The 27,718-nt window shown below is 44.0% G+C and overlaps 1 protein-coding gene and 1 pseudogene across 2 annotated transcripts; both read left to right on the forward strand.

Moving 5' to 3' along the window:
- Positions 1-451: 451 nt before the first annotated feature.
- On the forward strand, positions 452-9,754 carry HTR3E (5-hydroxytryptamine receptor 3E). 2 transcript variants are annotated; one of them, XM_016942393.3, is made up of 8 exons: positions 452-689; positions 3,253-3,419; positions 6,950-7,059; positions 7,543-7,712; positions 8,023-8,183; positions 8,521-8,725; positions 8,888-9,103; positions 9,223-9,754. In XM_016942393.3, exons 1-8 carry the CDS (start codon positions 623-625, stop codon positions 9,450-9,452), a joined length of 1,326 nt encoding a protein of 441 aa, XP_016797882.2. In that variant the 5' UTR covers positions 452-622; the 3' UTR covers positions 9,453-9,754. The 2 variants fall into 2 exon arrangements, with proteins under 2 accessions (XP_016797882.2, XP_016797881.2); XM_016942392.3 differs by lacking the exon at positions 452-689 and having other exon boundaries at positions 3,141-3,419; positions 6,950-7,137.
- An 8,934-nt stretch (positions 9,755-18,688) lies between these two features.
- LOC100615734 (heat shock protein HSP 90-alpha-like) lies at positions 18,689-20,624 on the forward strand (annotated as a pseudogene).
- The last annotated feature ends 7,094 nt before the right edge of the window (positions 20,625-27,718 follow it).

Genomic DNA, 27,718 nt, shown 5'->3' on the forward strand with positions numbered 1-27,718 from the left:
GCCTGGTCAACAGAGTGAAACCCTGTCTCAAAAAAAAAAATCTGGAAAAGGCAAGGAAATGGATTCTCCTCTAGAGCCTCCAGAGGGAATGCGGTCCTGCTGACACATTCATTTTAGCCCAGTGAGACCCATTTCAAACTTCTGGCCCACAGAACAGTAAAATAACAAATTGTGTTTATTTAAGCCACTGGGTTTGTGATTTGTTACGACAGCAATAAAAGGCATGTAAGATAGAAGGAAATCATTCAACACATGTCTAATAAGAAAAATAGAGGAAGTGAAACATTTATAAATGTCTGAGAATTTTCCAGAATTGAAGAGATGAGTCTTCAGACCAAGGGATCTCACCAAGATCTGCAAGTTGATCACGTATGAGCTATCTATAACCATTTACGTTGCAGTGAAATAGCTAAGACTAAGATAAAGTCTTAAAAGCAGACTGAACCTCAAGCATAGGCAAGAACAAGACAACCAGAACACTCTTTGAAGGAAGGTTACAAATGTCAGTGGTCAACCAATGCTATTAGTATTCAAAGTCAGACTCTAGGTGTGGCCTGTGCTGCTTTAATCTGGGCATTCCTGGGTCCCAGTACATGTTCAGAGAAGAACTTAGACAAAGAAGATGGAAGGAAGCTGGTTCCACAGGAAAAGATTTTCCTTCTACCTCCTTCTCGGTTTTCTGCTTCAAGGTAAGAAAGGAGCAATGATGAGGGAAGGGGGAAGAAGGAGGACCTCTCCCTAGTAGAACATCTAGGAACTTTTTTTCAAATTTCCAACTCCTAGAGATTGTCTAAGATGGATAGAGTTCTTTCATAGCTACATTACCAAGATGCCCACATAGACTTTCCTTTTCTGAAAGACGGAAAATCCCCTTCCAGTTACATGCCAAACAAGAGCACTTTCATTTTCCTTCTCGAAAAATAGAGTTCAACACCAGCAAACTTTATCCTTTCACATGTGGATATCCAGTTTTCTCAATACTACTTGAAAAGTCTGTCTTTTCTCCATTGGTACTCTACGTGGAAGACAACCATCCACGATCGTCTTCTCTTGTATTTAGCTTCTATATCCATCCATCTTTCTATCCACAGGTGTAATTCTTTCTCTCTATAGGTATGAAACCCAAACGATTGTAGCAAAGTGCCCACCTCCTTTAGCCATAATTTCCCTGTCCATCTGCTGGATCCAAGGGCTCTAGGTTAGGTAAGGTGCCAGAAGGCAGCAGGTCAAGGGTGAAAGTAGAATGTGCTTCTCTTCCAGGGGGTCAGCATGGTAGAGAGACAAGAACATGGGATTTGGAGACAGTTGGACCTGGGTTGGAATCTTGGTGTCTCACGTTGCTAGTTTTATAAACTTGGATGCACTGCTTAACTTATCTGAGCTCTGGTTTCCTCATCTGTAAAACAGAACCTACCTTGCAGGGTTGTGAGGATTCAGTAAGAGAAGGAGGGAAGCACAGTGCCCGGCATTTGGTAAGAGTGCCAATAACTGTCATCTCTCTTTGTTAGATTATTCCATGACTTTGAATAAGGAGGCACAGGAGAGGACTGAACCAGAGGTGACTTTAAAGGCCAGCACAGGGAAGAGACACAAATTGTACACCTGGTCTAGGCAGTATAAATGGTTATGAAAGCTCCTCTGGGCACTTGCACACAGGGGTTGACAAATGAATACTCACTGTTCTTAGAGTGGTTTAAGAATTTGCCTGGAAAGCACTGTGACGTTGGGAATGGATAAGGCTCAATGTCCTTGGCACAGAGGTTATCAACCATCTCTCTCAGTCCAAGTTGTTGCTCCTCCAACACATTTTCATGAGTAGAAAATTTAAAAATTTATTAGTCAGAAGAGGGTGGGACGGGTCAGGTGAGGTGGCTCACACCTGTAATCCCAGCACTTGGGAGGCTGAGGCGGGCAGATCACCTGAGGTCAAGAGTTCAAGACCAGCCTGGCTAACATGGTGAAACCCCATCTCTACTAAAAATACAAAAACTAGCCTGATGTGCTGGTGGTGCCTGTAATCCCAGTTACTTGGGAGGCTGAGGCAGAAGAATCGGTTGAACCTGGGAGGCAGAGATTGCAGTGAGTCAAGATCGCGCCACTGCACTCCAGCCTGGGTGACAGAGTGAGACTCCCTCTAAAAAAAATTAAAAATTTAAAAAAGAAATTAAAAAAAAATCCCACCCACACTTCTAAAAATAGCTATGTGGCTAGGAATGGTGGCTCACACCTATAATTCCAGAACTTTGGGAGGCCCAGGTGGGAGAATCACTTGAGCCCCGGGGTTTGAGACCAGCCTGGGCAATATAGTGAGATCCCCGTCTCTACAAAAATTTTTTTTAAAAATTAGCCAAGTGTGGTGGGGAGCGCCTGTAGTCACAGTTACTTGGGAGGCTGAGGTGGGAAGATCCCCTAAGCCTAGAGGCTGAGGCCAAGTGATTGCGCCACTGCACTCCAGCCTGGGCAGTAGAGTGAGTCGCTGTCTCAAAAAAACCCCCAAAAACCCCAAACTAAGAAATATGCACAATTATTATATGTCCATTAAAAATAAAATAAAACTTTTTTTAAAGCCTCAAACTAGAACGCTGGTGATAGAGTTGGGTAAAGTCAAGTAAGAAGGAAGGTTGGGGCAGTCGGGGTGAAAACAGGTGTGTTCTCTCCGGGGCCCCGGGACTGTAATCCTATCGGATGACTATCAACATTCCAGGCTCAGTTTGCATACAGATTTGGGCATGCTTTGCATGGAGACAGAAATATTAGAAAGGAGGCTGGAGCTCTAGCTCAGCTTTGCTACATTAGCTTCCAGAATTTGCATTCCAGCTCGCCCCATCCTCCCGGGCCTCGGAAGGAAGAGCCCAGCGTCTGGACCCCTCTCGGTGATCCCCTCCCCATTCTTCATCTCATCCCTGGGGACGTATAGCACAGCAGCAGCAGACAAACCTGGGTTCAGAACAAGTCCGGCTTCTGCCTTTTATTGGCTGTCTGACTGTAGGAAGTTACTTCCTCTTATTGCACCTTAGTTAGCTCGTTTATTACATGAGGGTAAAGCAGTATCTACCTGATAGGGGATTGGGAGGATTAAATGAGGTAATCCATTTTTGAAGGGCTTAGAATATACCTGACACACAGCCAATGCTCAACAAATGTTAGCTTTCATTTTATCACGGGCGACCCCAGGCCCTGCCTTGGGGCCCCTCTCATATAGGGAGCACAGGGTTGCTCTCCTTCATCTCACACATTGGATGTCCACTACAGGAGGGGGCGTTACTTTCACCATCAATTGCTCAGGGTTTGGCCAGCACGGGGCGGATCCCACCGCTCTGAATTCAGTGTTTAATAGAAAGCCCTTCCGTCCGGTCACCAACATCAGCGTCCCCACCCGAGTCAACATCTCCTTCACGATGTCTGCCATCCTAGATGTGGTGAGTGCTGACCTCTCTAGCCCTCCTTGGTGTCCTGAACCTTTTTCCAGCCCCTGGCAAGGTGGCCTCCCAAAGCCCTTATCCACATTTCTGCTTCCTCCACCACTGCTGGATGGCATTTGCCTGGCATGGGGATCTCAAAGAAGCTCTGTCCAGTGCAGCAGGGTGAGGTATAACAGCACATGGAAGAGAATCTTTTATTCTCTCTCTGGCTGTATACCAGTGACCAGGTTCTAATCTCAGAGGTTTTGATTGGATGAAACCCAAGCCTCGTTTTTGTTTTGTTTTTGTTTTTGTTTTTGTATTTTTTGACATGGAGTCTCACTCTTTTGCCCAGGCTGGAGTGCAATGGCACAGTCTTGGCTCACTGCAACCTCCACCTCCTGGGCTCAAGCGATTCTCCTGCCTCAGCCTCCCGAGTAGCTGGGATTTCAGGCATGCGTCACAACGCCTGGCTAATTTTTGTACTTTTAGTAGAGACGGAGTTTCACCATGTTGGCCAAGCTGGTCTCAAACTCCTGACCTCAAGTGATCTGCCTGTCTCGGCCTCCCAGGCATTACAGGCATGAGCCACCGCGCCCAGCCACATTGATATTTTTAAGCTTCTCGAGTTATTCTCATATACAGCGAGGGTTGAGAAGGACTACTTTACTCCCGCCCTGCTGTGAACTCTCCTGTCCGTAGCCTAACACATCTGTTTGGATAGAGCTTTTGTCCTTGATAACATATCCCCTTTATATACCTTGGGAGTTGGTAAACAAGCATGGGAAGTTGGGGAGATGAACAGACTTCTTACTGGCAACATGATGGAAATAGGAAATTCTTTTGGCAGAATGAACAGCTGCACCTCTTGTCATCATTCCTGTGGCTGGAAATGGTATGGACAACACTTTATTCTCTCCCTACAGTTACAGTCAAAAAGGATTTTAAACAAAGATATAATAATTATGAATTTTTATGTCCCTAACATTGGTTTGAAACACATGAAGGAGAAATTGAAAAATCGACCATAATGGTGAGGGGCTTTAATACACTGCTTTCAAAATCAAGGAGAGGCTGGGCACGGGTGGCTCACGCCTGTAATCCCAATACTTTGGGAGGCCGAGGTGGGCAGATCACTTGAGATCAGGGGTTTGAGACCAACCTGGCCAACATGGTGAAACCCCATCTCTACTGAAAATACAAAAATTAGCTGGGCATGGTGGCGGGTGCCTGTAATCCCAGCTACTTGGAAGGCTGAAGCAGGAAAATCACTTGAACCTGGGAAGCAGAGGTTGCAGTGAGCCGAGATCGCGCCACTGTGCTCCAGGCTGAGCAACAGAGTGAGACTCTATCTCAAAAACAAAACAAAACAAAAATCTAGTAGAAAAGGAGTAAATATATAGTGATTTTCACAGCACAATTAAGAAGCTTAGTCTAATAAACATGTCAAACTTTGTATCAATGACCATACATAATTTTTTGTCACACACATAGAGTATTCTCCAAAACTGACCACATTTTTAACCACAAAAAGGTATCAACGCCAGGCAGAGTGGCACATGCCTGTAATCCCAGCAGTTTGGGAGGGCAAGGTGGGTGGATTGCTTGAGCCCAGGAGTTTGAGGCCAGCCTGGGCAACACGGCAAAACCTCGTCTCTACAAAAAAATACAAAAATTAGCTTGGTATGGTGTTTCACATCTGTAGTCCCAGCTACTGGGGAGCCTGAGATGGGAGGGTCACTTGAGCCCGGGAGGTCAAGGCTGCAGTCAGCCATAATTGTGCCACTGCACTGTAGCCTGGGCAACAGAGTGAGACCCTATCACACACCGGGGCCTGTTGTGGGGTGGGGGGAGTGGGGAGGGATAGCATTAGGAGATATACCTAATGTTAAATGATGAGTTAATGGGTGCAGCACACCAACATGGCACATGTATACATATGTAACTAACCTGCATGTTGTGCACATGTACCCTAAAACTTAAAGTATAATTAAAAAAAAAAAAAAAAAAAAGGCTGGGCACAGTGGCTCACACCTGTAATCCCAGCACTTTGGGAGGCCGAGGCCGGTGGATCGCCTGAACTCAGGAGTTCAAGACCACCCTGGGCAACATGGTGAAACACCGTCTCTACTAAAATACAAAAAATTAGCCAGGCATGGTGACATGTGCCAGTAGTCCCAGCTACTCGGGAGGCTGAGGCACAAGAATCACTTGAGCCAGGGAGACAGAGGTTGCAGTTGGCCGAGATCACACCACTGCACTCCAGCTTAGGCTACAGAGTGAGACTGCATCTCAAAAAAAAAAAAAAAAAGAAAACCTTATTTCTTGGGAATTTAAAATTAAACTTCTAAATATTTGAGGCAAAGGAGAAAATAAAGCAATTAAGTAGAAATTATGAAGTAATTAGAAATGAAAATTATACATATGAAAATCTATGGAATGTAGTCAAAGCATAACCCAGTGGAAAATTTATATCATAATTGCATTGATAAGAAAACAAGGTGTGTGGGAGGATGGGGGAAAATAAAAGCAAATGAATTGAGTTTCCAACTTGAAAAGCCTGCTTGATGGCTGGGCTTGGTGGTTCACACCTATAATCCCAGCTCTTTGGGAGGCCTAGGCAGGTGGATCACTTGAGGTCAGGAGTTCGAGACCAGCCTGGCCAACATGATGAAACTCCATCTCTACCAAAAATATAAAAAAATCAGCCGGGTGGTGGCCGGGCGCGGTGGCTCATGCCTGTAATCCCAGCACTTTGGAAGGCCGAGGCGGGTGGATCATGAGGTCAGGAGATCAAGACCATCCTGGCTAACATGGTGAAACCCCGTCTCTACTAAAAATACAAAAAATTAGCCAGACGTGGTGGCAGGCGCCTGTAGTCCCAGCTACTCGGGAGGCTGAGGCAGGAGAATGGCCTGAACCCAGGAGGCAGAGGTTGCAGTGAGCCAAGATCGCGCCACTGCACTCCAGCCCAGGCAACAGTGCAAGACTCCGTCTCAAAAAAAAAAAAAAAAATTAGCCAGATGGTGGCACACACCTGTAATCCCAGCTACTCAGGAGGCTGAGGCAGGAGAATCGCTTGAACCCGGGAGGTGGAGGTTGCAGTGAGCCGAGATCACGCCACTGCACTCCAGCCTGGGTGACAGAGCAAGACTCCATCTCAGAAAAAAAAAAAGAAAGAAAAAGAAAAGAAAAAAGAAAAAAAGAAAAGCCTGCTTGGAGGAAAGGAAGGAAGGAGCTGGAGAAAGATAATACAATCATCTAACCTCACTCTCAAAGTGTGGTTCCCAGACCACCAGCGCTGGCTGATCAAAATTTATGAAGAATGGTCCCAGGCAGGTTCGATTTTATCTATAATTCTCATTTCTTGAAAAAAAAGCAAGTAAATTTAATAAAATACTAATGCCACAAAGTTGGGTTGTAAATACATAGATGTTTGTCATAGCATTTTATATATTTTTCTATATGCTTGAAGTATTTCATAACTTTTTTTTTTAAAGAAGAAATTAAAAGGCAGGAGACTCACCTCTCCTCCACCTGGGCTCTAGGTTTGGGATAACCCATTTATCAGCTGGAACCCAGAGGAATGTGAGGGCATCACGAAGATGAGTATGGCAGCCAAGAACCTGTGGCTCCCAGACATTTTCATCATTGAACTGTGCGTATCAAGGGCTGGTCAGAGGGAAGTCCCATCTCCTGGTAGCCACAGAGATCACAGTTTACCATTGGGGCCACTTTAAGTGGTCTTTAGATGGCTAAGAAACAACCAGAGAGATAAGAAGAGAAACTGAGCCAGGCGCAGTGGCTAATGCCTGTAATCCCAGCACTTTGGGAGGCCAAGGTGGGTGGATCACTTCAGTTCAGGAGTTTGAGACCAGCCTGGGCAACATGGTGAAACCTCATCTCTTAAAAAAAAAAAAAAATTAGCCAGGCCTGGTGGTGCGCCTGTAGTCCCAGCTACTTGGGAGGCTGAGGCTGAGACAGGAGGATCATTTGAGCCCAGGACATGGAAGTTGCAGTGAGCTGAGAGCATGCCACTCTACTCCAGCCTGGGTGACAGAGCAAGATCCTGTCTCAAAAAAAAAAAAAAAAAGAGAGAGAGAAACTGCAGCACCTGCCTCTTGCGTTATCTCTCCTCCAGCATGGATGTGGATAAGACCCCAAAAGGCCTCACAGCATATGTAAGTAATGAAGGTCGCATCAGGTATAAGAAACCCATGAAGGTGGACAGTATCTGTAACCTGGACATCTTCTACTTCCCCTTCGACCAGCAGAACTGCACACTCACCTTCAGCTCATTTCTCTACACAGGTAAGTTGCAGTGAGGTCTCAGGGATGGGGTGAATGAGAGCAACCAACAAATATAAAGAAACTATGAGTAAATGGTGACCAAGGAGTATGGGTGGGGAGAAGAATAAGGCTCTATGGATGCTAAAATATTTTCCATAAAGGCAGAACCCAAGTCTGTCTTGTTCCTTACCATCCCAAGCTCCTGGCAAGTTTCCTGGCATGTGGGAGGCACTCAAAAATATTTGTTGAAAGAAAGGATGGAAAAAGAGTGCAGTTGAGCCACCAGGAAACTATCTCCTTGAAAAATGATTCAGATGGTTCTCATTTTCAGTGGACAGCATGTTGCTGGACATGGAGAAAGAAGTGTGGGAAATAACAGACGCATCCCGGAACATCCTTCAGACCCATGGAGAATGGGAGCTCCTGGGCCTCAGCAAGGCCACCGCAAAGTTGTCCAGGGGAGGCAACCTGTATGATCAGATCGTGTTCTATGTGAGCTTGGAGGCTCTTGCTCTTTCCTTCCTCCCGCACTTTTACCCTTGCCTAGAATGTCCATCAAATATGTATCTCCCAAGTTTCAGGGTCTCCCAATGTTACCCTCTCTCCTGGCTTCCCAGCCTCATTCTCCATCCTAAAGCTCAGGGCTCTGGCCTAACTGTCTCTTTGCAGGTTCTATACCCGATTCTAAAGCTCCATTCCCCACAGCTCCAGATCCCAGGGTGATATCAGGCCAAAGAAAAAGGCAGAGACAGAAATTGTCACTGCTATTCCTGGATTTGAGGGTTTCTCTGACCCCATAACTACTTACCACCCTCTCCTACCCCACCAGGTGGCCATCAGGCGCAGGCCCAGCCTCTATGTCATAAACCTTCTCGTGCCCAGTGGCTTTCTGGTTGCCATCGATGCCCTCAGCTTCCACCTGCCAGTGAAAAGTGGGAATCGTGTCCCATTCAAGATAACGCTCCTGCTGGGCTACAACGTCTTCCTGCTCATGATGAGTGACTTGCTCCCCACCAGTGGCACCCCCCTCATAGGTATGGCTCCTCCCACCTTTTGGAAGAGAAGGGTGGGAACTAACTCAGGAAGGGAGGTATATTGGAAAAAGGAGGCCGTATGCCTGCCAGGGTGGGATTGGAAGAGAAGAAAGAAATTCTAGGTGGTGCCTCTGGCCCTCACCAGGCCCCCCTTCCCTCCAGGTGTCTACTTCGCCCTGTGCCTGTCCCTGATGGTGGGCAGCCTGCTGGAGACCATCTTCATCACCCATCTGCTGCACGTGGCCAACACCCAGCCCCCACCCCTGCCTCGGTGGCTCCACTCCCTGCTGCTCCACTGCAACAGCCCAGGGAGATGCTGTCCCACTGCGCCCCAGAAGGAAAATAAGGGCCTGGGTCTCACCCCCACCCACCTGCCCGGTGAGGGAAGTCACACTTCCTCTTCCCCTACCTCCACTTCTCTGCTCCTGCCTCCTTCCCTGTCTCCCTCCCTCCACAGGTGACATTTGCAGCCCATGGCTGAGTCTGTCTTTCTGTAGGTGTGAAGGAGCCAGAGGTATCAGCAGGGCAGATGCCAGGCCCTGCGGAGGCAGAGCTGACAGGGGGCTCAGAATGGACAAGGGCCCAGCGGGAACACGAGGCCCAGAAGCAGCACTCGGTGGAGCTGTGGGTGCAGTTCAGCCACGCGATGGACGCCATGCTCTTCCGCCTCTACCTGCTCTTCATGGCCTCCTCCATCATCACCGTCATATGCCTCTGGAACACCTAGGCAGGTGCTCACCTGCCAACTTCAGTCTGGAGCTTCTCTTGCCTCCAGGGACTGGCCAGGTCTCCCCCCTTTCCTGAGTACCAACTATCATATCCCCAAAGATGACTGAGTCTCTGCTGTATTCCATGTATCCCAATCCGGTCCTGCTGATCAATTCCAATCCCAGACATTTCTCCCTGTTCCTGCATTTTGTTGGCTTCCTTCAGTCCTACCATATGGTTCTAGGTCCCTCTTACGTCATCTGCATAGCAGACTATACCTCTTCTGTCCGCTGACTTTCCCAATAAATAATTCTGCAGAGATTTCTGGCTCTTTGTCAGGTCGTAGGGTAGAAACTTAACTAACCACCCAGGCGCAGTGGTTCACACCTATAATCCCAGCACTTTGGGAGGCCAAGGCAGGTGGATCACCTGAGGTCAGGCATTAGAGACCAGCCTGGCCAACATGGAGAAACCTCATCTCTACAAAAAGTACAAAAAATTAGCCGGGCGTGGTGGTGGGTGCCTGTAATCCCAGCTACTCCAGAGGCTGAAGCAGGAAAATTGCTTGAACCTAGGAGGCGGAGGTTACAGTGAGCCAAGATCGTGCCACTGCACTCCAGCCTAGGCAACAAGAGCAAAACTCCGTCTCAAAATAAATAAATAAATAAATATTAATTAATTATCCAGGTGTGGTGGTGCACACCTGTAATCCCAGCTACTTGGGAGGCTAAGGCAGGAGAATCGCTTGAACCCGGGAAGTGGAGGTTGCAGTGAGTGGAGATCCCGCCACTACACCCCAGCCTGGGTGACAAGAGTGAAACTTAGTCTCAAAAAAAGTAAAAATAAAAATAAATAAATAAATACAAGAAACTTGGCTGGGCAGCAGTGGCGCATGCCTGTAATCTCAGCACTTTGGGAGGCCGAGGCGGGTGGATCACTTGAGGTCAGGAGCTGGGGACCAGCCTGGCCAACATGGTGAAACCTTGTTTCTATCAAAAATACAAAAATTAGTCAGAGATGGTGGCGCATGCCTGTAATCCCAGCTACACAGGAGGCTGAGGCAGGAGAATCACTTGAGCCCGGGAGGCGGAGGTTCCAGTGAGCCAAGATCCTGCCACTACACTTCAGCCTGGGTGACAGAGTGAGACTCTGTGAAAAGAAAGAAAGAGGCTGGCTGTGATGTCTCACACCTGTAATCCCAGCACTTTGGGAGGCCAAGGCAGGTGGATCACCTGAGGTCAGGAGTTGGAGACCAGCCTGACCAACATGGAGAAACCACATCTCTACTAAAAATACAAAATTAGCTGGGTGTGGTGGTGTGTGCTTGTAATCCCAGCTACTCAGGAGGCTGAGGCAGGAGAACCCCTTGAACCCGGGAGGCAGAGGTTGCAGTGAGCCGAGATAGTGCCATTGCACTCCAGCCTGGGCAACAAGAGCGAAACTCCATTAAAAAAAAAAAAGAAAGAAAAGAAAAAAGAAAGAAAACTAACCAGAACTGATAGTTTTAAAACATAACCTGTACATTTCTTTGACTCTTTGATTGTGATAAAGCTTCCATATCATCAGGAACGATCCTCTCTCCCAAGACTGAAGTGACAACTGTTGGGTTTGAGAAGTTTTAATTCTCTTAGGTGTTTTCAGAAATATTTTCTTACTAGTAGATTCTTTTGATTTATCTTTTCCATTATCTTGTACTGATCTCATTTTAGCACTCTCCTAATTTATTATGTTTCATGTTATTCTTTTTCTGGTTTTCCAAGTTGAATTCTCCATTAAAGTGTTCTCAGTCTTTCTATTGATTTTACTCTGAACAGCTTAAGCTGTATCCCATAGGTTTTAGAATAAGGTGATCTCCTCTTCATTACTTTGTAGACAATTCATAATTTGTTTTAATTCTCTCTGATATAAAGGCTATTTGGGGCCAGATGCAATGGCTTATGCCTATAATCCCAATAGCTTGGGAGGCTGCGGTGGGAGGATTGTGTGAGCTCAGGAGTTCAAGACCAGCCTGGGCAACATAGTGAGACCCCATCTCTACAAAAAAAAAAAAAATTAGCCAGGCATGTATGGCACACATATGTAGTCCCACTGTGCAGGAGGCTGCAGTGGGAGGATTGCTTGAGTCCAGGAGATCAAGGCTACAGTGAGTTCTGATTGTTGCACTGCACTCCAGCCTAAGCGACAAAGCAAGGCCCTGTCTCAAAAAAAATAAAAATAGAAATAAAGGCTATTTGGGAGAATGTGTCTTCATATCCATGGATAACGGATTTTTGTTATTGTTATCCTTTCATTGTTAATTTCTAGTTTCTTGGTTTATGATCAGAGAGCATGGTGTATAAATTTAAACCTTTTTGGATTTATAAAGCTTTCTTGGCCAGGCGCAGTGGCTCATGCCTGTAATCCCAGCATGGAAGGCCAAGGCGGGTGGATCACGAGATCAGGAGTTCGAGACCAGCCAGGCCAATATGGTGAAACCCCGTCTCTACTAAAAATACAAAAATTAGCTGGGCGTGGTGGCGCATGCCTGTAGTCCCAGCTACTCGGGAGGCTGAGGCAGAAGAATCACTTGAACCTAGAAGGTGGAGGTTGCAGTGAGCCAAGATCACACCACTGTACTCCAGCCTGGAAGACAGAGGGAGACTCTGTCCCAAAAAAAAAAAAAAAAAAAAAAAAGCTTTTTCTCTGGCTGAATGCATGATTGGTTCTGTAATAAGCTTTGTTTCAGGACATTTAAAAAGTATATATTTGTGTTCTTAGGTGTTCTGTCTTTTTTTTTTTAAAGTATATATTCTCTCTATATGCATCTACTAAATAGAGCTAATTTATTACATTATTCAAATCCTCTATGTCATAGCTTATTTTTGTCTGTGTGGTCTGTTAAAGTTCGAAAGTATTTTATCCATGTTCTCTGGGTACTTGTAGTTTTCCTTTTATATGTTTGACAGCTATGTGATTTGATGCATAAAAGTGTATGGTTATTATATCTTCTTGAATTGTGCCTGATTTTATCCTCATATATTGTCACTATTTGTTCTGTTCAATGTGTTTTGAACATGATTTCCATTTGTAGGATAGTGTTGCAAATCTTGCTTTTGCCTAGTATATTTTTGCACATCTCTTTCATTAATTCTTGATTCATTTTTGGAAGAGTAATATACATACAAGGTACAAATATCAAAAGGTACAGTATGGTCCGGGCACAGCGTTTCATGCCCGTATAAAAATAAAAATAATAGACCAGCCTGGCCAATATGGTGAAACTCCATCTGTACTAAAAATACAAAAGCTAGCGGGGCATGGTGGCACATACCTGTAGTCCCAGCTACTTGGGAGGCTGAGGCAGGAGAATCACTTGAACCCAGGAGGCAGAGGTTGCAGTGAGCCAAGATTGTGCCACTGCACTCCAGCCTGGGCAATAGAGGGAGACTCCGTCTCAAAAATAAATAAACAAAAATTTTAAAAAAATTAAAATTAAAAAATAAATAAAATAAAATAAAAACGATAACAGCCCTTTCCCAAAACAAACCTCCTTCTTGCCTGGGGACTAGACTGCCTTTATAGGACTAACGAACTAGCCACAAGATTAGAAATTATGGTTTAGGAGTCATGCAGGTGGAGGCTACAAAATTCTGACCCTCCCTAAACTGCTCCTAAGATCAGTGCTTAAGGTATTTTGCAGACCCTGCACTTAATGAATCAGCTGGCCACCAAGATCAATAAACTGACTCATCTGATCTTGTGGCCCCGACCCAGGAACTGACTCAGCACAAGAGGACAGCTTCAACTTCACATGATTTCATCTCTGATCTGACCAATTGGCACTCCTGGCTCACTGGCTTCCCCCAACCCACCAAGTTGTCCTTAAAAACTCTGATCCCCGAATGCTCAGGGAGGCTGATAAAATTCCAGTGTCCCGCACAGCAGGCTCTGCATGAATTACTCTTCGTCTATTGCAATTTCCCTGTCTTGATAAGTTGGCTCTGTCTAGGCAGCAGGCAAGGTGACCCCATTGGCGATTACAGACCCTTGAATTTCACTAGGTTATGTCAAATGTGTGTTTTCACTAATCCTTTCTGTGTCTCAGTGACCTTTTTCAATGTGAATATTTAAATCTTTCTTCTGTTTGGGGAATTTTTTCTAGGATATAAGTAACACTCTACTTATCTCTTCCATCTGTTCTTTTTCTGTTCAGGCATTTCTTTTTTTTTTTTTTTTTGAGATGGAGTCTCACTCTGTCACCAGGCTGGAGTACAATGGCATGATCTCAGCTCACTGCAACCTCCACCTCCTCAGTTCAAGCGATTCTCCTGCCTCAGCCTCCCAAGTAGCTGGGACTACAGGCGCACTCCACCATGCCCATCTAATTTTTGTATTTTTAGTAGAGATGGCATTTCACCATGTTGGCCAGGATGGTCTTGATCTCTTGACCTCGTGATCTACCCGCCTCAGCCTCCCAAAGTGCTGGGATTACAGACATGAGCCACCGCACCCAGCACTGTTCAGGCATTTGTGCTATTCACAAGTTAGGTCCTATGGATCTGTTTTCTAAACTGTCTTTTTCTCTTCCAGCTTCCATTTTTTGTGGCTTGGCTTTGTGTTGTGACCAATCTTTCAGACACCAATTCAGTTTTCAGGAGTGACCATTTCTATTCTCAGTTCATCTACTGAATGTTTTAATTAAAAATAATTTTTAATTTCATAAAGTCTTTTTTTATTTTTTTGAGATGGAGTCTTGTTCTGTTGCCCAGGCTGGAGTGCAGTGGCACGATCTTGGCTCACTGCAACCTCCACCTCCCGGGTTCAAATGATTCTCCTGCCTCAGCCTCCCAAGTAGCTGGGATTACAGGTGCATGCCACCGTACACAGCTAATTTTGTATTCTTAGTAGAGATAGGGTTTCACCATGTTGGCCAAGCTGGTCTTGAACTGCTGACCTCAGGTGATCCACCCACCTCGGTTTCCCAAAGTGCTGGGATTACAGGCATGAGCCACCATGCCCAGCCTCATGAAGTCTTTTAAGTGTTCTAATCACATGTCCTAGAAATTATCTTCTCTCCTTTCTTAATCCTACTTCAGAAGGAGCCCTTGTCCTCAATATTCATATTGGTCATTGACATGGTTTATTTATTTTATTTTATTTTATTTTATTTATTGAGATGCAATCTTGCTCTGTCTCTCAGGTTGGAGTGTAGTGGCACGATCTTGGCTCACTGCAACCCAGTGAGGTTCAAAAGATTCAAAAGATTCTCCCAGGTTCAAAAGATTCTCCTGCCTCAGCCAACCGAGTAGCTGGGATTACAGGCGCCTGCCAACGTGCTTGGCTAATTTTTGTATTTTTAGTAGAGAAGGGGTTTCACCATGTTAGCCAGGCTGGTCTCGAACTCTTGACCTCTCAGGTGATCTGCCCATCTCAACCTCCCTAAGTGCTGGGATTACAGGTGTGAGCTACTGTGCCCGGCCTGACATGGTTAATTTTAAATGTCAATTTGGCTAGACTGTGGCGCCCAGTCGTCTGGTCAAACACTGGTTTAGATGTTGCTGTGAAGGTATTTTGTATATGTGATTGACAATCAGTAGGCTTTTTTTTTTTTTTTTCCTTTTGAGACAGAGTATCTGTTGCCCAGGCTGGAGTGCAGTGGTGCGATCTCAGTTCACTGCAACCTCCGCCTCCTGGGTTCAAGCAATTCTCGTGCCTCAGCCTCCTGAGTAGCTGGGATTACAGGCATGTGCCACCACATCTGGCTAATTTTGTATTTTTTTAGTAGAGACGGGGATTCACCATGTTGGCCAGGCTGGTCTCGAACTTTAGCCTCCAGTGACCCACCCACCTCGGGATCCCAAAATGCTGGGATTATAGGTGTGAGCCACTGCGCCTGGCCCCGTTGTTTTCATTGCCTGCTCATAATTTTTTGTCCTCTCAGCACCTGTATAGGTCAAACTGTAAGGTTCTTTTGAAGAAGAGCAAACCAACTTAACTGTGGAGGCCTGGGCCAGGCTGCTTATATGAACCAGTGATGAAACACTGTCATTCTGCTGAAGCACATGGAGGGCATGCCTCAATTCCCAGGTCAATCCAGGAACAAGTAGCAATCCTCTCCCATCTGCAGGGAATGGAAATAATTGAATGTATTCGTTCAATTTCCCCTGCCTTCCAACATGAACCAGTCAGGCTGTCCAATGACCACAGCAGCAAACAGTTAGAGGCAGCTCTTCCCCAAGCTCACAGGTTTCTACTTGAAGTCTATCTGCTGGACTCCTTCGGAGGACTGTAAAGCTCTGATCTTTACACCAGCCTCAAAGAGAGACAAGCTTTTTCCTCAATACTGGTCCATATCATTCAATTGGAACCCAAAGAGAGGAAACAAAGGCACAGACCTGACCATCATTCTTCTTTCCACTCTCTTACCTCTTTTCACTCCTTTATTTTCCCCAAACCCCCTACAATGTCAGGGGTGAGGTTTTCCCCTGCATCATATCATCATTCTTCCTGACTCTAGTTTCTTGACTAAATGGTAGACAAAGTTGTCTTCTAGATTATGGGGAAAACTCATAATTTGACCAACTAGGTCAAATTATGCTTGGTATGCTTAAGAGAGATCTAAAAGTATATAGAAATTCCTTTCACTCTCAAACTATTATCTTGCTGAATAATCACAGTTTTAATATGAGCCATTAAATGTTACCTTTTTCAAAACATGGGTTTTTCATTTTTCATAAATTACAAGTTTATAGAGAGAGAGAAGGAATCTCTCAATTAAAAAAATTAAGGTGCATAACTTCACACTAGTCATGATAAAATGTTAAATAAACTTAAGTGGATTCTAATACTTTGAAACAGCTTCCCATAGGCATTGACAGCTCCACTGGTAAATTTTATCAAATACTTAAAGAAGAATTAATACCAATTCTACACAGTCTCTTTCAGAAATTAAAAGAAGAGGAAACATTTTGCAACTCATTCTATGAGGCCAGTATTATTATCCAGATACTGAAACCAAAGATGTTATATTTAAAAACAAAAAAACTACAGACCAATATCTCATATGAATATAGATGTAAAAATCCTCAACAAAATACTAGCAAACAGACCGGGCACAGTGGCTCAAGCCTATAATCCCAGCACGCTGGGAGACCAGGGCCGGTGGATCACCTGAGGTCAGGAGTTCGAGACCAGCCTGGCCAACATGGCAAAACCCCATTTCTATTAATACAAAAAAAAAAAAAAAAAAAGCCAGGCACGGTGGCGTGCACCTGTAATCCCAGCTACTTGGGAGGCTGAGGCAGGAGAAATACTTGAACCCAGGAGACAGACGTTACAGTGAGCTGAGATTGCACCACTGCACTTCAGCCTGGACAACAGAGTGAGACTGTCTCAAAAAAAAAAAAAATACTAGCCAACTGAATCCAGCAACATATAAAAAGGGGTATATGCAATGAACAAGTGGAACTCATCCCAAGAATACAAGATTGGTATAATATCAGAAAATCAATTAATGTAATACACTATATTAAGAGAACAAAACCCACATGATCATTTTAATAGCTGCAGAAAAAGCATTTGACAAAATCCAAAACCTTTTATGATTAAAAAATAACACTCAACAAACTAAAAATAAAAATAACTTCCTCAATCTGTTAAAGGGCATCTATGAAAAATCTACAGCTAACATCATACCAAATGGCAAAAAATTGAATCTTTTCCCCCTAAAAGTGGGAACAAGACAAGAATATTTATTCTCTCCACCTCTATACAACATTGTACTTAACATTATTCAGGGCAGGCCGGGTGCGGTGGCTCATGTCTCCCAGAACTTTGGGAGGCCAAGGTGGGTGGATCACTTGAAGTTAGGAAGTGGAGAACAGCCTGGCCAACATGGTGAAACCCCATCTCTACTAAAAATACAAAAATTAGCCAAGCATGGTGGTGGGCACCTGTAATCCCAGCTATTTGGGAGGCTGAGGCGGAAGAATCGCTTTAACACAGAAAGTGGAGGTTGCGGTGAGCCAAGATCTCACCACTGCACTCCAGCCTGGGCGACAGAGTGAACAGTCTAAAAGAAAAAAAGAAAAATAAATAAAAAGGCATCCAGATTGAAAGGAAGAAGTAAAGCAATCTCTGTTTGCAGATGATATGATCCTGTAAATAGAAAATCCCAAGGAATTCACTAACAATCTACCAGAACTAATAAATGAGTTCAGCAAGGTTACAGGACACAAGATCAACATACCAAAAGTATTGTATTTATATATACTAGCAATAAACATTCTGAAAATAAAATTAAGAATCATTTTAAAAAAAATAAGGCATTTAGGGATAAACTTCACAAAAGAAGTGCAACACTTGTAAACTGAAAACTAAAAAACACTGTGGAAAAAAATTAAAGAAGATCTAAATAAATGGAAAGATAAGATATACCATGTTTAAGATTTGGAAAGCTTAAATCCTCTGAAGATGCCATTACTCCCCAAATTGATCTACAGATTCAATGCAATCTGTATCAGAATCTTGGCTGCCTTTTTTTTTTTTTTTTTTTTTTGCAGAAATTGACAAGCTGATTCTAAAATTCGTATAGAAATTCAAGAGGCCTGCATGCTTTAGTATCCTGGTGCTGCTATACTGCAGAGCCCTGTGGTCCCTTAGCCAAGCTGCCTGAGGAAACCCAGACCCAAAACCAACCAATGGAGGAAGAAGAGGTTGAGATGTTTGCCTTTCAAGCAGAAACTGTCCAGTTGATGTCACTGATCATCAATACTTTCTACTTGAACAAAGAAACCTTTCTGAGAGAGCTCATTTCAGCATTTTTTTTTTAGGTTTTTATTTTTATTTTGGACACAGCATCTCACTCTGTTACCCAGTCTGAAATGCAGTGGGGTGATCTCGGCTCACTGCAGCCTCCACCTCCCGGGCTTAAGTGATTCTCATGCCTCAGCCCCTGACAAGCTGGGACCATCGGCATGTCTGTCATGCCTGGCTCTTTTTGTATTTTGGGTAGAGATGGGGTTTCACCATATTGCCCAGGTGGGTTTCACCATATTACCCAGGCTGCTCTTGAACTCCTGACCTCAAGCGATCCACCCACCTTGGCCTGCCAAAGTGCTGGGATTACAGGAGTGAGCCACAGTGCCTGGCTCAAAAGAGCTCATTTCAAATTCATCAGATGCTTTGGACAAAACCTGATATGAAAGCTTGACGGATCCCAGTAAATTAGACGCTGGGAAAGAGCTCCACATTAATCTTATGCCAAGCAAACAAGATCAAACCCTTACTATTATGGATACTGAAACTGGAATGACCAAGGCTGACTTGATCAATAACCTTGGTACTGTCACCAGTCTGGGACCAAAGCATTCATGGAAGTTTTCCAGGCTGGTGCAGAATCTCTATGATTGGCAATTTCGGTGCTGGTTTTTATTCTGCTTATTTGGTTGCTGAGAAAGTAACTGTGATCACCAAACATAAACATGAGCAGCACGCTCGGGAGTCCTCCTCAGGGGGATCACTCACAGTTAGGACTGACACAGTGAACCTATGGGGCATGGAGCAAAGGGCACCCTGCACTTGAAAGAAGACCTGAGTATTTGGAGGAAAGAAGAATAAAAGGGATTGTGAAGAAGCATTCTCAGTTTATTGGCTATCCCATTACTGTTTTTATGGAGAAGAAACGTGATAAACAAGTCAGCGATGATGAGGCTGAAGAAAAGGAAGATAAGAGGAAGAAAAAGAAAAAGAGTCCGATGACAAACCTGAAATTGAAGATGTTGGTTCTGATGAAGAAGAAGAAAAGAAGGATGCTGACAAGAAGAAGAAGAAAAGTAAGGAAAAGTACATTGATCAAGAACTCAACAAAACAAAGCCTATCTGGACCAGAAATCCTGACGCTATTACTAATGAGGAGTATGGAGAGTTCCATCAGAGCTTGACCAATAACTGGGAAGATCACTTGGCAGTGAAGCACTTTTCAGTTGAAGGACAGTTGGAAGAGTTGAAGGATAGTTGAAGAGTTTAGAAGAGCTCTTTTTGTTTCAAGATGTGCTCCTTTTGACCTATTTGAAAACAGAAAGAAAAAGAACAACATTCAGTTGTATGTACGCAGAGTTTTCATCATGGGTAACTGTGAGGAGCTAATCCCTGAATACCTGAACTTCATTAGAGGGGTGATGGACTCAGAGGATCTCCCTCTAAATATTTTTTCTGAGATGTTGCAACAAAGCAAAATTTTGAAAGTTATTAGGAAGAATTTGGTCAAAACATACTTAGAACTCTTTGCTGAACTGGCAGAGGATAAAAAGAACTACAAAAAGTTCTACAAGAAGTTATCTAAAAACATAAATCTTTGAATATATAGACTCTCAAAATCAGAAGAAGCTTTCAGAGCTGTTGAAATAGTGCACATCTGCCTCTGGTGATGAGATGGTTTATCTCATTGTGTTTTCCAGAATGAAGGCAAACCAGAAACATATCTACTACATTACAGGTGAGACCAAGGACCAAGTAGCTAACTCAGCCTTTGTGGAATGTCTTCAGAAGCGTGGCTTAGAAGTGATCTACATGATCGAGTTGATTGATAAGTACTGTGTCCAGCAGCTGAAGGAATTTGAGAGTAAGACTGTAGTGTCAGTTGCCAAAGAGGGTTTGGAACTTCCAGAAGATGAAGAAGAAAACAAGAAACAGGAAGAGAAAAAAACAAAGTTTGAGAACCTCTGCAAAATCATGAAAGACATGTTGGAGAAAAAAGTCAAAAAGGTGGTTGTGTCAAACTGGTGACATCCCCATGCTGTATTGTCACAAGCACATATGGCTGGACAGCAAACGTGGAAAGAATCATGAAAGCTCAAGCCCTGTGAGACAACTCAACAATGGGCTACATGGCAGCAAAGAAACACCTGGAGATAAACCCTGACCATTCATGATTGAAACCTTAAGGCAAAAGGCAGAGGCTGATAAGAACAACAAGTCAGTGAAGGATCTGGTCATCTTGCTTTACTAAACTGCACTCCCATCTCCTGGCTTCAGTATGGAAGACCCTCAGAGACATACTAACAAGATCTATAGGATGATCAAACTTGGTCTGGGTATTGATGAATATGATCCTACTGCTAATGGTATCAATGCCGCTATAACTAAAGAAATGCCGCCCCTCAGAGGAGGTGATGACACATCACGCATGGAAGAAGTAGGCGGCTCTGGCTGAGGAATGACTTGTACATGTGTTCAATACTCTATCTTCATTCTCTCTGATAATATATTTTCAGGATTATTTTAGTTATTTTTGTTAACATTTAAAAAGTCTGTATGGTGGCCGGGCGTGGTGGCTCACACCTGTAATCCCAGCACTTTGGGAGGCTGAGGCAGGCGGATCACTTGAGGTCAGGAGTTCGAGACCAGCCTGGCCAACATGGCGAAACCCAATCTCTACTAAAAAAAAAAACCAAAATATTAGCCGGGTGTGGTGGTGTGCACCTGTAATCCCAGCTACTCAGGAGGCTGAAGCAGGAGAATCATGTGAACCCAGGAGGTGGAGGTTGCTGTGAGCTGAGATCACGCCATTGCACTCCAGCCCGGGAGAAAGTGGGAGACTCTGCCTTCAAAAAAAAAAAAAAAAAGTCTGCATGGCATGACAATAACTATTTCAGGGGGAAGGTAAGGTTTCTTTCTACTTCTAAGTGATTTTGTGATACTTCTAAGTGATTTTGTGATACTTCGGGCACTAAAACAGAGCTAGCAATGCTTTTCTAGTTTCACATTGGCTTATTTTAACAGATTGGGGTAATGTGTGTTGTAAGATGTATGCACGCTGGGTGTGGTGGCTCACGCCTGTAATCCCAGCACTTTGGGAGGACGAGGCGGGTGGATCACCTGAGGTCAGGAGTTCAAGACCAGCCTGGCCAACATGACAAAACCTCGTCTCTACTAGAAATACAAAAATTAGTTGGGTGTGATGGCAGGTGCCTGTAATCCCAGGTACTCGGGAGGCTGAGGCAGGGGAATTGCTTGAACCCAGGAAGTGGAGGTTGCAGTGAGCCAAGATCGCGCCACTGTACTCTAGCCTGGGCAACAGAGAGAGACTCCACCTCAAAAAAAAAAAAAAAAAAAAAAAAAAAGAAAGAAAGAAAGAAAAGAAAAGAAAAAAAAAGATGTATGTAACCTAACATTAACTTTGTGATCTAAACTGTTTAAGCTATCAAGCCAGATTCCTTAGTAGGCCAAATCTTTTGTCACTGAAGTTTTCTGAGAAATACCTTGATGTTTAGAGGAAAAGTATTTGTTGCATCTTCTAGGATCTACTTTTTAAACTTTTCATCCTCTAGTTGCCAATTCTGCATGTAATTGTCCTCTGGAGATATGTTAAACTGAAGCAACTTGATGGAAGGAACTCTCCACAGGACTTGTTTTCCAAAGGAAAATATTGTTTGCAGGAGCAAAATTATAAGCCTACCTAGGCATATTGTAAAGCTGTTCAGAAATAACCCAGAGCGAGGCTTGTGAATGGAACTGTAGTACCCAAGTCACATTCTGCTTAAAAAGGTTGTAACAAATACAGATGAGTTTAAAAGAAAAAAAAAAAAGGCAGAAATGCAACAGGCCCAGAATAATCAAAACAATCCTGGAGCAGAACACAGTTGGTAGACTCACACTTCCTCATTTCAAAACGTACTGCAGGCCAGGCGCAGTGGTTCATACCTGTAATCCCAGCACTTTGGGAGACCGAGGCGAGGGGATCGCCTGAGGTCAGGAGTTTGAGACCAGCCCAGCCAAAGTAGCAAAACCCCATCTCTACTAAAAATACAAAAATTAGCTGGACATGGTGGCGTGTGCCTGTAATCCCAGCTACTCGGGAGGCTGAGGAAGGAGAATCGCTTGAACCCAGGAGGTGGAGGTTGCAGTGAGCCGAGATCGTGGCACTGTACTTCAGCCTGAGAGACAGAGCAAGACTCCATCTTAAGAAAAAAAACTTACTACAAAGATATTGTAATCAAGATAGTGTGATACTGGCATAAGGACAGACATATAGGTCAACGAAATTCGAATGGAAAGTTCATAAATAAACCCTAACATTTACGGTCAATTTATTTTCTACAAAGGGAACAAAATAATTCAATGATAAAAAGAATAGTTTTTTTCAGCAAATGGTGCTTAGACAACTGGATATCCACATGCAAAAGAATGTCTTTGGACCCCTATCCCTCACACCATACACAAAAATCAACTCAAAATGGATCACAGTCCTAAACATAGGAGCTAAATGTTTTCTTAGAAGAAAACATAGCAGTTAATCTTCACGATCTTGGGGTGGGCTATGATTTCTTATATATGACTATTATAAGCACAAACGATAAAAAAGAAAGATAGATAAGCCTGGGCGCGGTGGCTCACGCCTATAATCCAAGCACTTTGGGAGGCCTAGGCAGGCGGATCACCTGAGGTCGGGAATTTGAGGCCAGCCTGACCAACATGGAGAAACCCTGTCTCTACTAAAAATAACAAAATTAGCCGGGCGTGGTGGCGCATGTCTGTAATCCCAGCTACTTGGAAGGCTGAGTCAGGAGAATCGCTTGAATCCGGGAGGTGGAGGTTATGGTGAGCTGAGATCACACCATTGCAATCTACCCTGGGCAACAAGAGGGAAACTCTATCCCAAAAAAAGAAGAAGAAAGGAAGGAAGGAAAGAGGGAGGGAGAGAAGGAAGGAGGGAGGGAGGGAAGGAAGGAAGGAAGGAAGGAAGGAAGGAAGGAAGGAAGGAAGGAAGGAAGGGCAAGGAAGGAAGGAAGGAGAAATTGGACTTTATCAAAATTTAAAACTATCATGCCTTAAATAAACCATCAAGAAAGTGAAAAAAGAACCCACAGGCTGGGAGACAATATTTGAAGGTCATATATCTGATACAGGATATATACCCTGAATACATAAAGAGCTCTTACACCTGAACAATAAATAAACAAATAATCAACTAAAAAGAGCAAAGAATTTGAATAGTCATTTCTCCAAAGAAGATACACAAATGGCCAGTAAGCACATGAAGGCCGGGCACAGTGGCTCATGCCTGTAATCCAGCTCTTTGAGAGGCTGAGGTGGGCTAATTACTTGAGGTCGGGAATTCGAGACCAGCCTGGCCAAAAAACCCCATCTCTATTTAAGAAAAGAAAAAAAAAAAAAAACAGCAGGCCAGGTTGGGTGGCCCACGCTATGGGAGGCCAAGGTGGGTGGATCACCTGAGGTCAAGAGTTCGAGATCAGCCTGACCAATATGGTGAAACCTGTTCTCTACTAAAAATACAAAAATTAGCCAGGTGCGGTAGCGTGAGCCTGTAGTCCCAGTTACTCAGGAGGCTGAGACAGAAGAATTGCTTGAACCTGGGAGGCGGAGATTGCAGTGAGCCGAGATCACACCAGTGCTCTCCAGCCTGGGTAACAGAGTGAGACTCTGTCCAGACAAACAAACAAAAAAGCACATGAAAAGGTGCATGACATCATCAGTCATTAGGGAAATGCAATACACTTTACCCTCCTGAGGATGGATGTTTTTTGTTGTTTTGGTTTTGGTTTTTGCTTTTGTTTTCAGACAGAGTTTCACTCTTGTTGCCCAGGCTGGAGTGCCATGGCGCGATCTTGGCTCACCGCAACCCTCGCCTCCCGGGTTCAAGTAATTCTCCTGCCTCAGCCTTCCAAGTAGCTGGGATTACAGGGATGCACCACCATGCCAGCTAATTTTGCATTTTTTAGTAGAGATGGGGTTTCTCCATGTTGGTCATGCTGGTCTCGAACTCCTGACCTTAGGTGATCCGCCCACCTCGGCCTCCCAAACTGCTGGGATTACAGATGTGAGGCACCATGCCCAGTCGAGGATGGATATGTCTAAAAAAAAAAAAAGATAGATAATAACAAGTGTGGATAATAACAAGTTGGAAATCAAAATGGTGTAGACACTTTAGAAAATAGTTTGGCAGTTTTTCAGAATGTTAGACATAGAATTACCATATGACCAAAAAATCCACCCCAAAGTGTATGTTCAGAATATATGAAAACAAATGCTTATACGGAGACTTTTTTGGCCAGGCGTGGTGTCTCACGCCTGTAATCCCAGAACTTTGGGCGGCTGAGGCAGGTGGATCACAAGTTCAGGAGTTCAAGACCAGCCTGGCTAACATGGTGAAACCCCGTCTCTATCAAAAATACAAAAATGAGCTGTGCATGGTGGCGCACACCTGTAATCCCAGCTACTCGGGAGGCTGAGGCAGGAGAATTGCTTGAACGGGGACCTGGGAGGCGGAGGTTGCAGTGAGCCAAGATGACGCCACTGCACTCCAGCCTGGGCTACAGAGCCAGACTCCGTCTCAAAAAAACAAAAACAAAACTTTTCACAAATGTTCATAGCAGCATTATTTATAACACCCAAAAAATAGAAACAACCCAAATGTTCATCAATTGATGAATAGATAAACAAAATATGGTATCTCCATACAATGAAATATTATTTGGACATGCAAAGGAATGAAGTACTGATAACATCACAAATGGCTAAACCTTAAAACCATTATGCTAAATGAAAGACAAACATACACAAAAAATTGTACGGCCAGATGCAGTGGCTTATGCCTGTAATCCCAACCATTTGGGAGGTTGAGGCGGGCGGATCACCTGAGGCAGGAATTCAAGACCAGCCTGACCAACATGGTGAAACCCTGTCTCTACTAAAAATACAAAAATTAGCTGGGCGTGGTGGCAGGCACCTGTAATCCCAGCTACTTGGCAGGCTGATGCATGAGAATCGCTTGAACCTGGGAGGTGGAGGTTGCAGTGAGCTGAGATGGTGCCACTGCACTCTAGCCTGGGCAACAGAGTGAGATTCCGTCTCAAAAAAAAAAAAAAAAAAAAGAGAAAAAGCTGCTTTTTAAAAACCACATTGAGTGACATTTTACAAAATAACTGGTCGCTACTTATCAAAAGTATTAAAGTCAGAGCCTGACGTGGTGGAGCCCACCTATAATCCCAGATAATCAGGAGGTTGAGGCAGGAGAATACCTTAAGCCTAGGAGTTTGAGTCTAGCCTGGGCAACATAGTGAGACCCCCGTCTCTAAAAAAAAAAAGAAAAGAAAAGAAAAAGAAAAAGAGTGTCCAAGTCATAAAAGACAAGGAGAGACTAAGGAATTTTCACAGATTGGAGGAAACTAGGAAGAAGTGAAAACTATATGCAATGTGAGATTTTGATCTAATCCTGGAACAGAAAACTGATACTGAGGGGGGAAATTGTTGAAATTCTAAAAAGGTCTGTAGTTTATTTAATAATTTTATATGGCCGGGTGTGGTGGCTCACGCCTGTAATCCCAGCACTTTGAGAGGCCTAGGCGAGCGGATCACCTGAGGTCAGGAGTTGGGGACCAGCCTGACCAACATGGAGAAACCCCGTGTCTACTAAAAATACAAAATTAGCCCGGCATGGTGGCGCATACCTGTATTCCCAGCTACTCAGTAGGCTGAGGCAGGAGAGTCACTTGAACCCAGGAGGTGGAGGTTGCGGTGAGCCGAGATCACGCCATTTTACTCCAGCCTGGGCAACAAAAGCGACACTCCGTCTCTAAGAATAAGAATAAGAATAATTTTGTACTAACGTTAGCTTCCCGACTTTCATAATTATACTATGGTTACATAAGTTGTTAACTTTAGGCAGAAAATATTAGGAAACTCTCTACACTATTTTGCAACTCTTCTGTAAATCTAAAATTATTTGAAAGTAATTTTTTTTTTTTTGAGACAGGGTCTCACTATGTCACCCAGGCTGGAGTGTAATGGTCCAATCTTAGCTCAATGAAACCTCTGCCTCCCAGGCTCAAGTGATCCTCCCACCTCAGCCTCCAGAGTAGCTGGGACTACAGGTACCCACCACCATGCCGGGCTAATTTTTGTATTTTTTGTAGAGACAGGGTTTTGCCACATCACCCAGGCTGGTCTCAAGCTCCTGAGTTCAAGTAGCCCACCCGCTTAGACCTCCCAAAGTGCTGGGATGACAGGCATGAGCCACCATGCCCCTCCTATGAAAACTTTTAAAGTGAGAAATTTAAGAGACATTTCAATCAATTACAATATATAAACATTATTTTGAGCCTGAATAAAACAATAAACATTTATAAGAAAAAGATACTGATGGGAAAATTGGGGAAATTTGAGCAGAGTAGTTAATGATATGTAAAACTATGTTAATTTTCAGTAGAATAATGACACGATTATTTTTGCTCAATGATCATTTTCTTCTAGAGATAAATGCTAGGACATTTACAGATGAAATGATAAGATGTCTAGGATTTGCCTCAAAATAATCCAAAGGGAGAGAGGAAAGTGTAGGGGCAGGTACTGATGAAACAAGATTGAATTGATCATTGTTCCACATGGTGATGGATACATGTGTATCCATGTGTGCTTTTGTACATGTTTAGACTTTTTCTTTATAGTAATAGAAAGTTTTTAAAATTGTTTGTTTCTTTCTCTTTGCCTCCTTTCTGTTACAAATCCTAATTTCTTTGGCACATTCATGCCTCAGGTCAACCAGAGATAACATCACGTATTTGAAAAGGTAAAAAAAAAAAAAGAGGGGGGCACATTAGTCACTCTCAAGACATCACCTACAGTAAACTGGTATTGTTGACAGAAAGTTCGGCCGGGCGCGGTGGCTCACGCTTGTAATCCCAGCACTTTGGGAGGCCGAGGCGGGCGGATCAAGAGGTCAGGAGATTGAGACCACGGTGAAACCCCGTCTCTACTAAAAATACAAAAAATTAGCCAGGCGTGGTGGCGGGCGCCTGTAGTCCCAGCTACTTGGAGAGGCTGAGGCAGGAGAATGGCGTGAACCCGGGAGGCGGAGCTTGCAGTGAGCCGAGATTGCGCCACTGCACTCCAGCCTGGGCGACAGAGTGAGACTCGTCTCAAAAAAAAAAAAAAAAAAAAGACACAAAGTTCAAGGTGGTAGTTCCCAATTTCTGGGTTATGGACCTAGGGAACCAATCCTATGGGGTTGGCAAATACACAAATATATCACGTGATCTGTAGATGAAACAAACAGTATCATAAACACACACATACATAGCTATTTTTTTAAATAGTTTTTTTTTGCAAAGACAGGGTCTCACTATGTTGCCCAGGCAGGTCCTGAACTTCTGGTCTAAAGTGATCCTCCTGCCTCAGCCTCCCGAAGTGCCAAGATTACAGACATGAGCCACCGTACCTGGCCAGTTAGCTATTTTTAGAGGTGTTGTAATTTTTATTTATTTTATTTATTCATTTTATTTATTTTTT

The sequence above is a fragment of the Pan troglodytes genome, chromosome 2, assembly GCF_028858775.2.
Source record: "Pan troglodytes isolate AG18354 chromosome 2, NHGRI_mPanTro3-v2.0_pri, whole genome shotgun sequence".
NCBI lineage: Eukaryota > Metazoa > Chordata > Mammalia > Primates > Hominidae > Pan > Pan troglodytes.

Excerpts from the sequence above, each read along its gene's own strand:
- HTR3E (XM_016942392.3), top strand. The coding sequence starts at position 3,141 with ATGTTAGCTTTCATTTTATCACGGGCGACCCCAGGCCCTGCCTTGGGG. Across the intron at positions 7,713-8,022 it reads CAGCTCATTTCTCTACACAG|TGGACAGCATGTTGCTGGAC; the intron begins GTAAGTTGCAGT and ends TCTCATTTTCAG. Across the intron at positions 8,184-8,520 it reads ATGATCAGATCGTGTTCTAT|GTGGCCATCAGGCGCAGGCC; the intron begins GTGAGCTTGGAG and ends CTACCCCACCAG.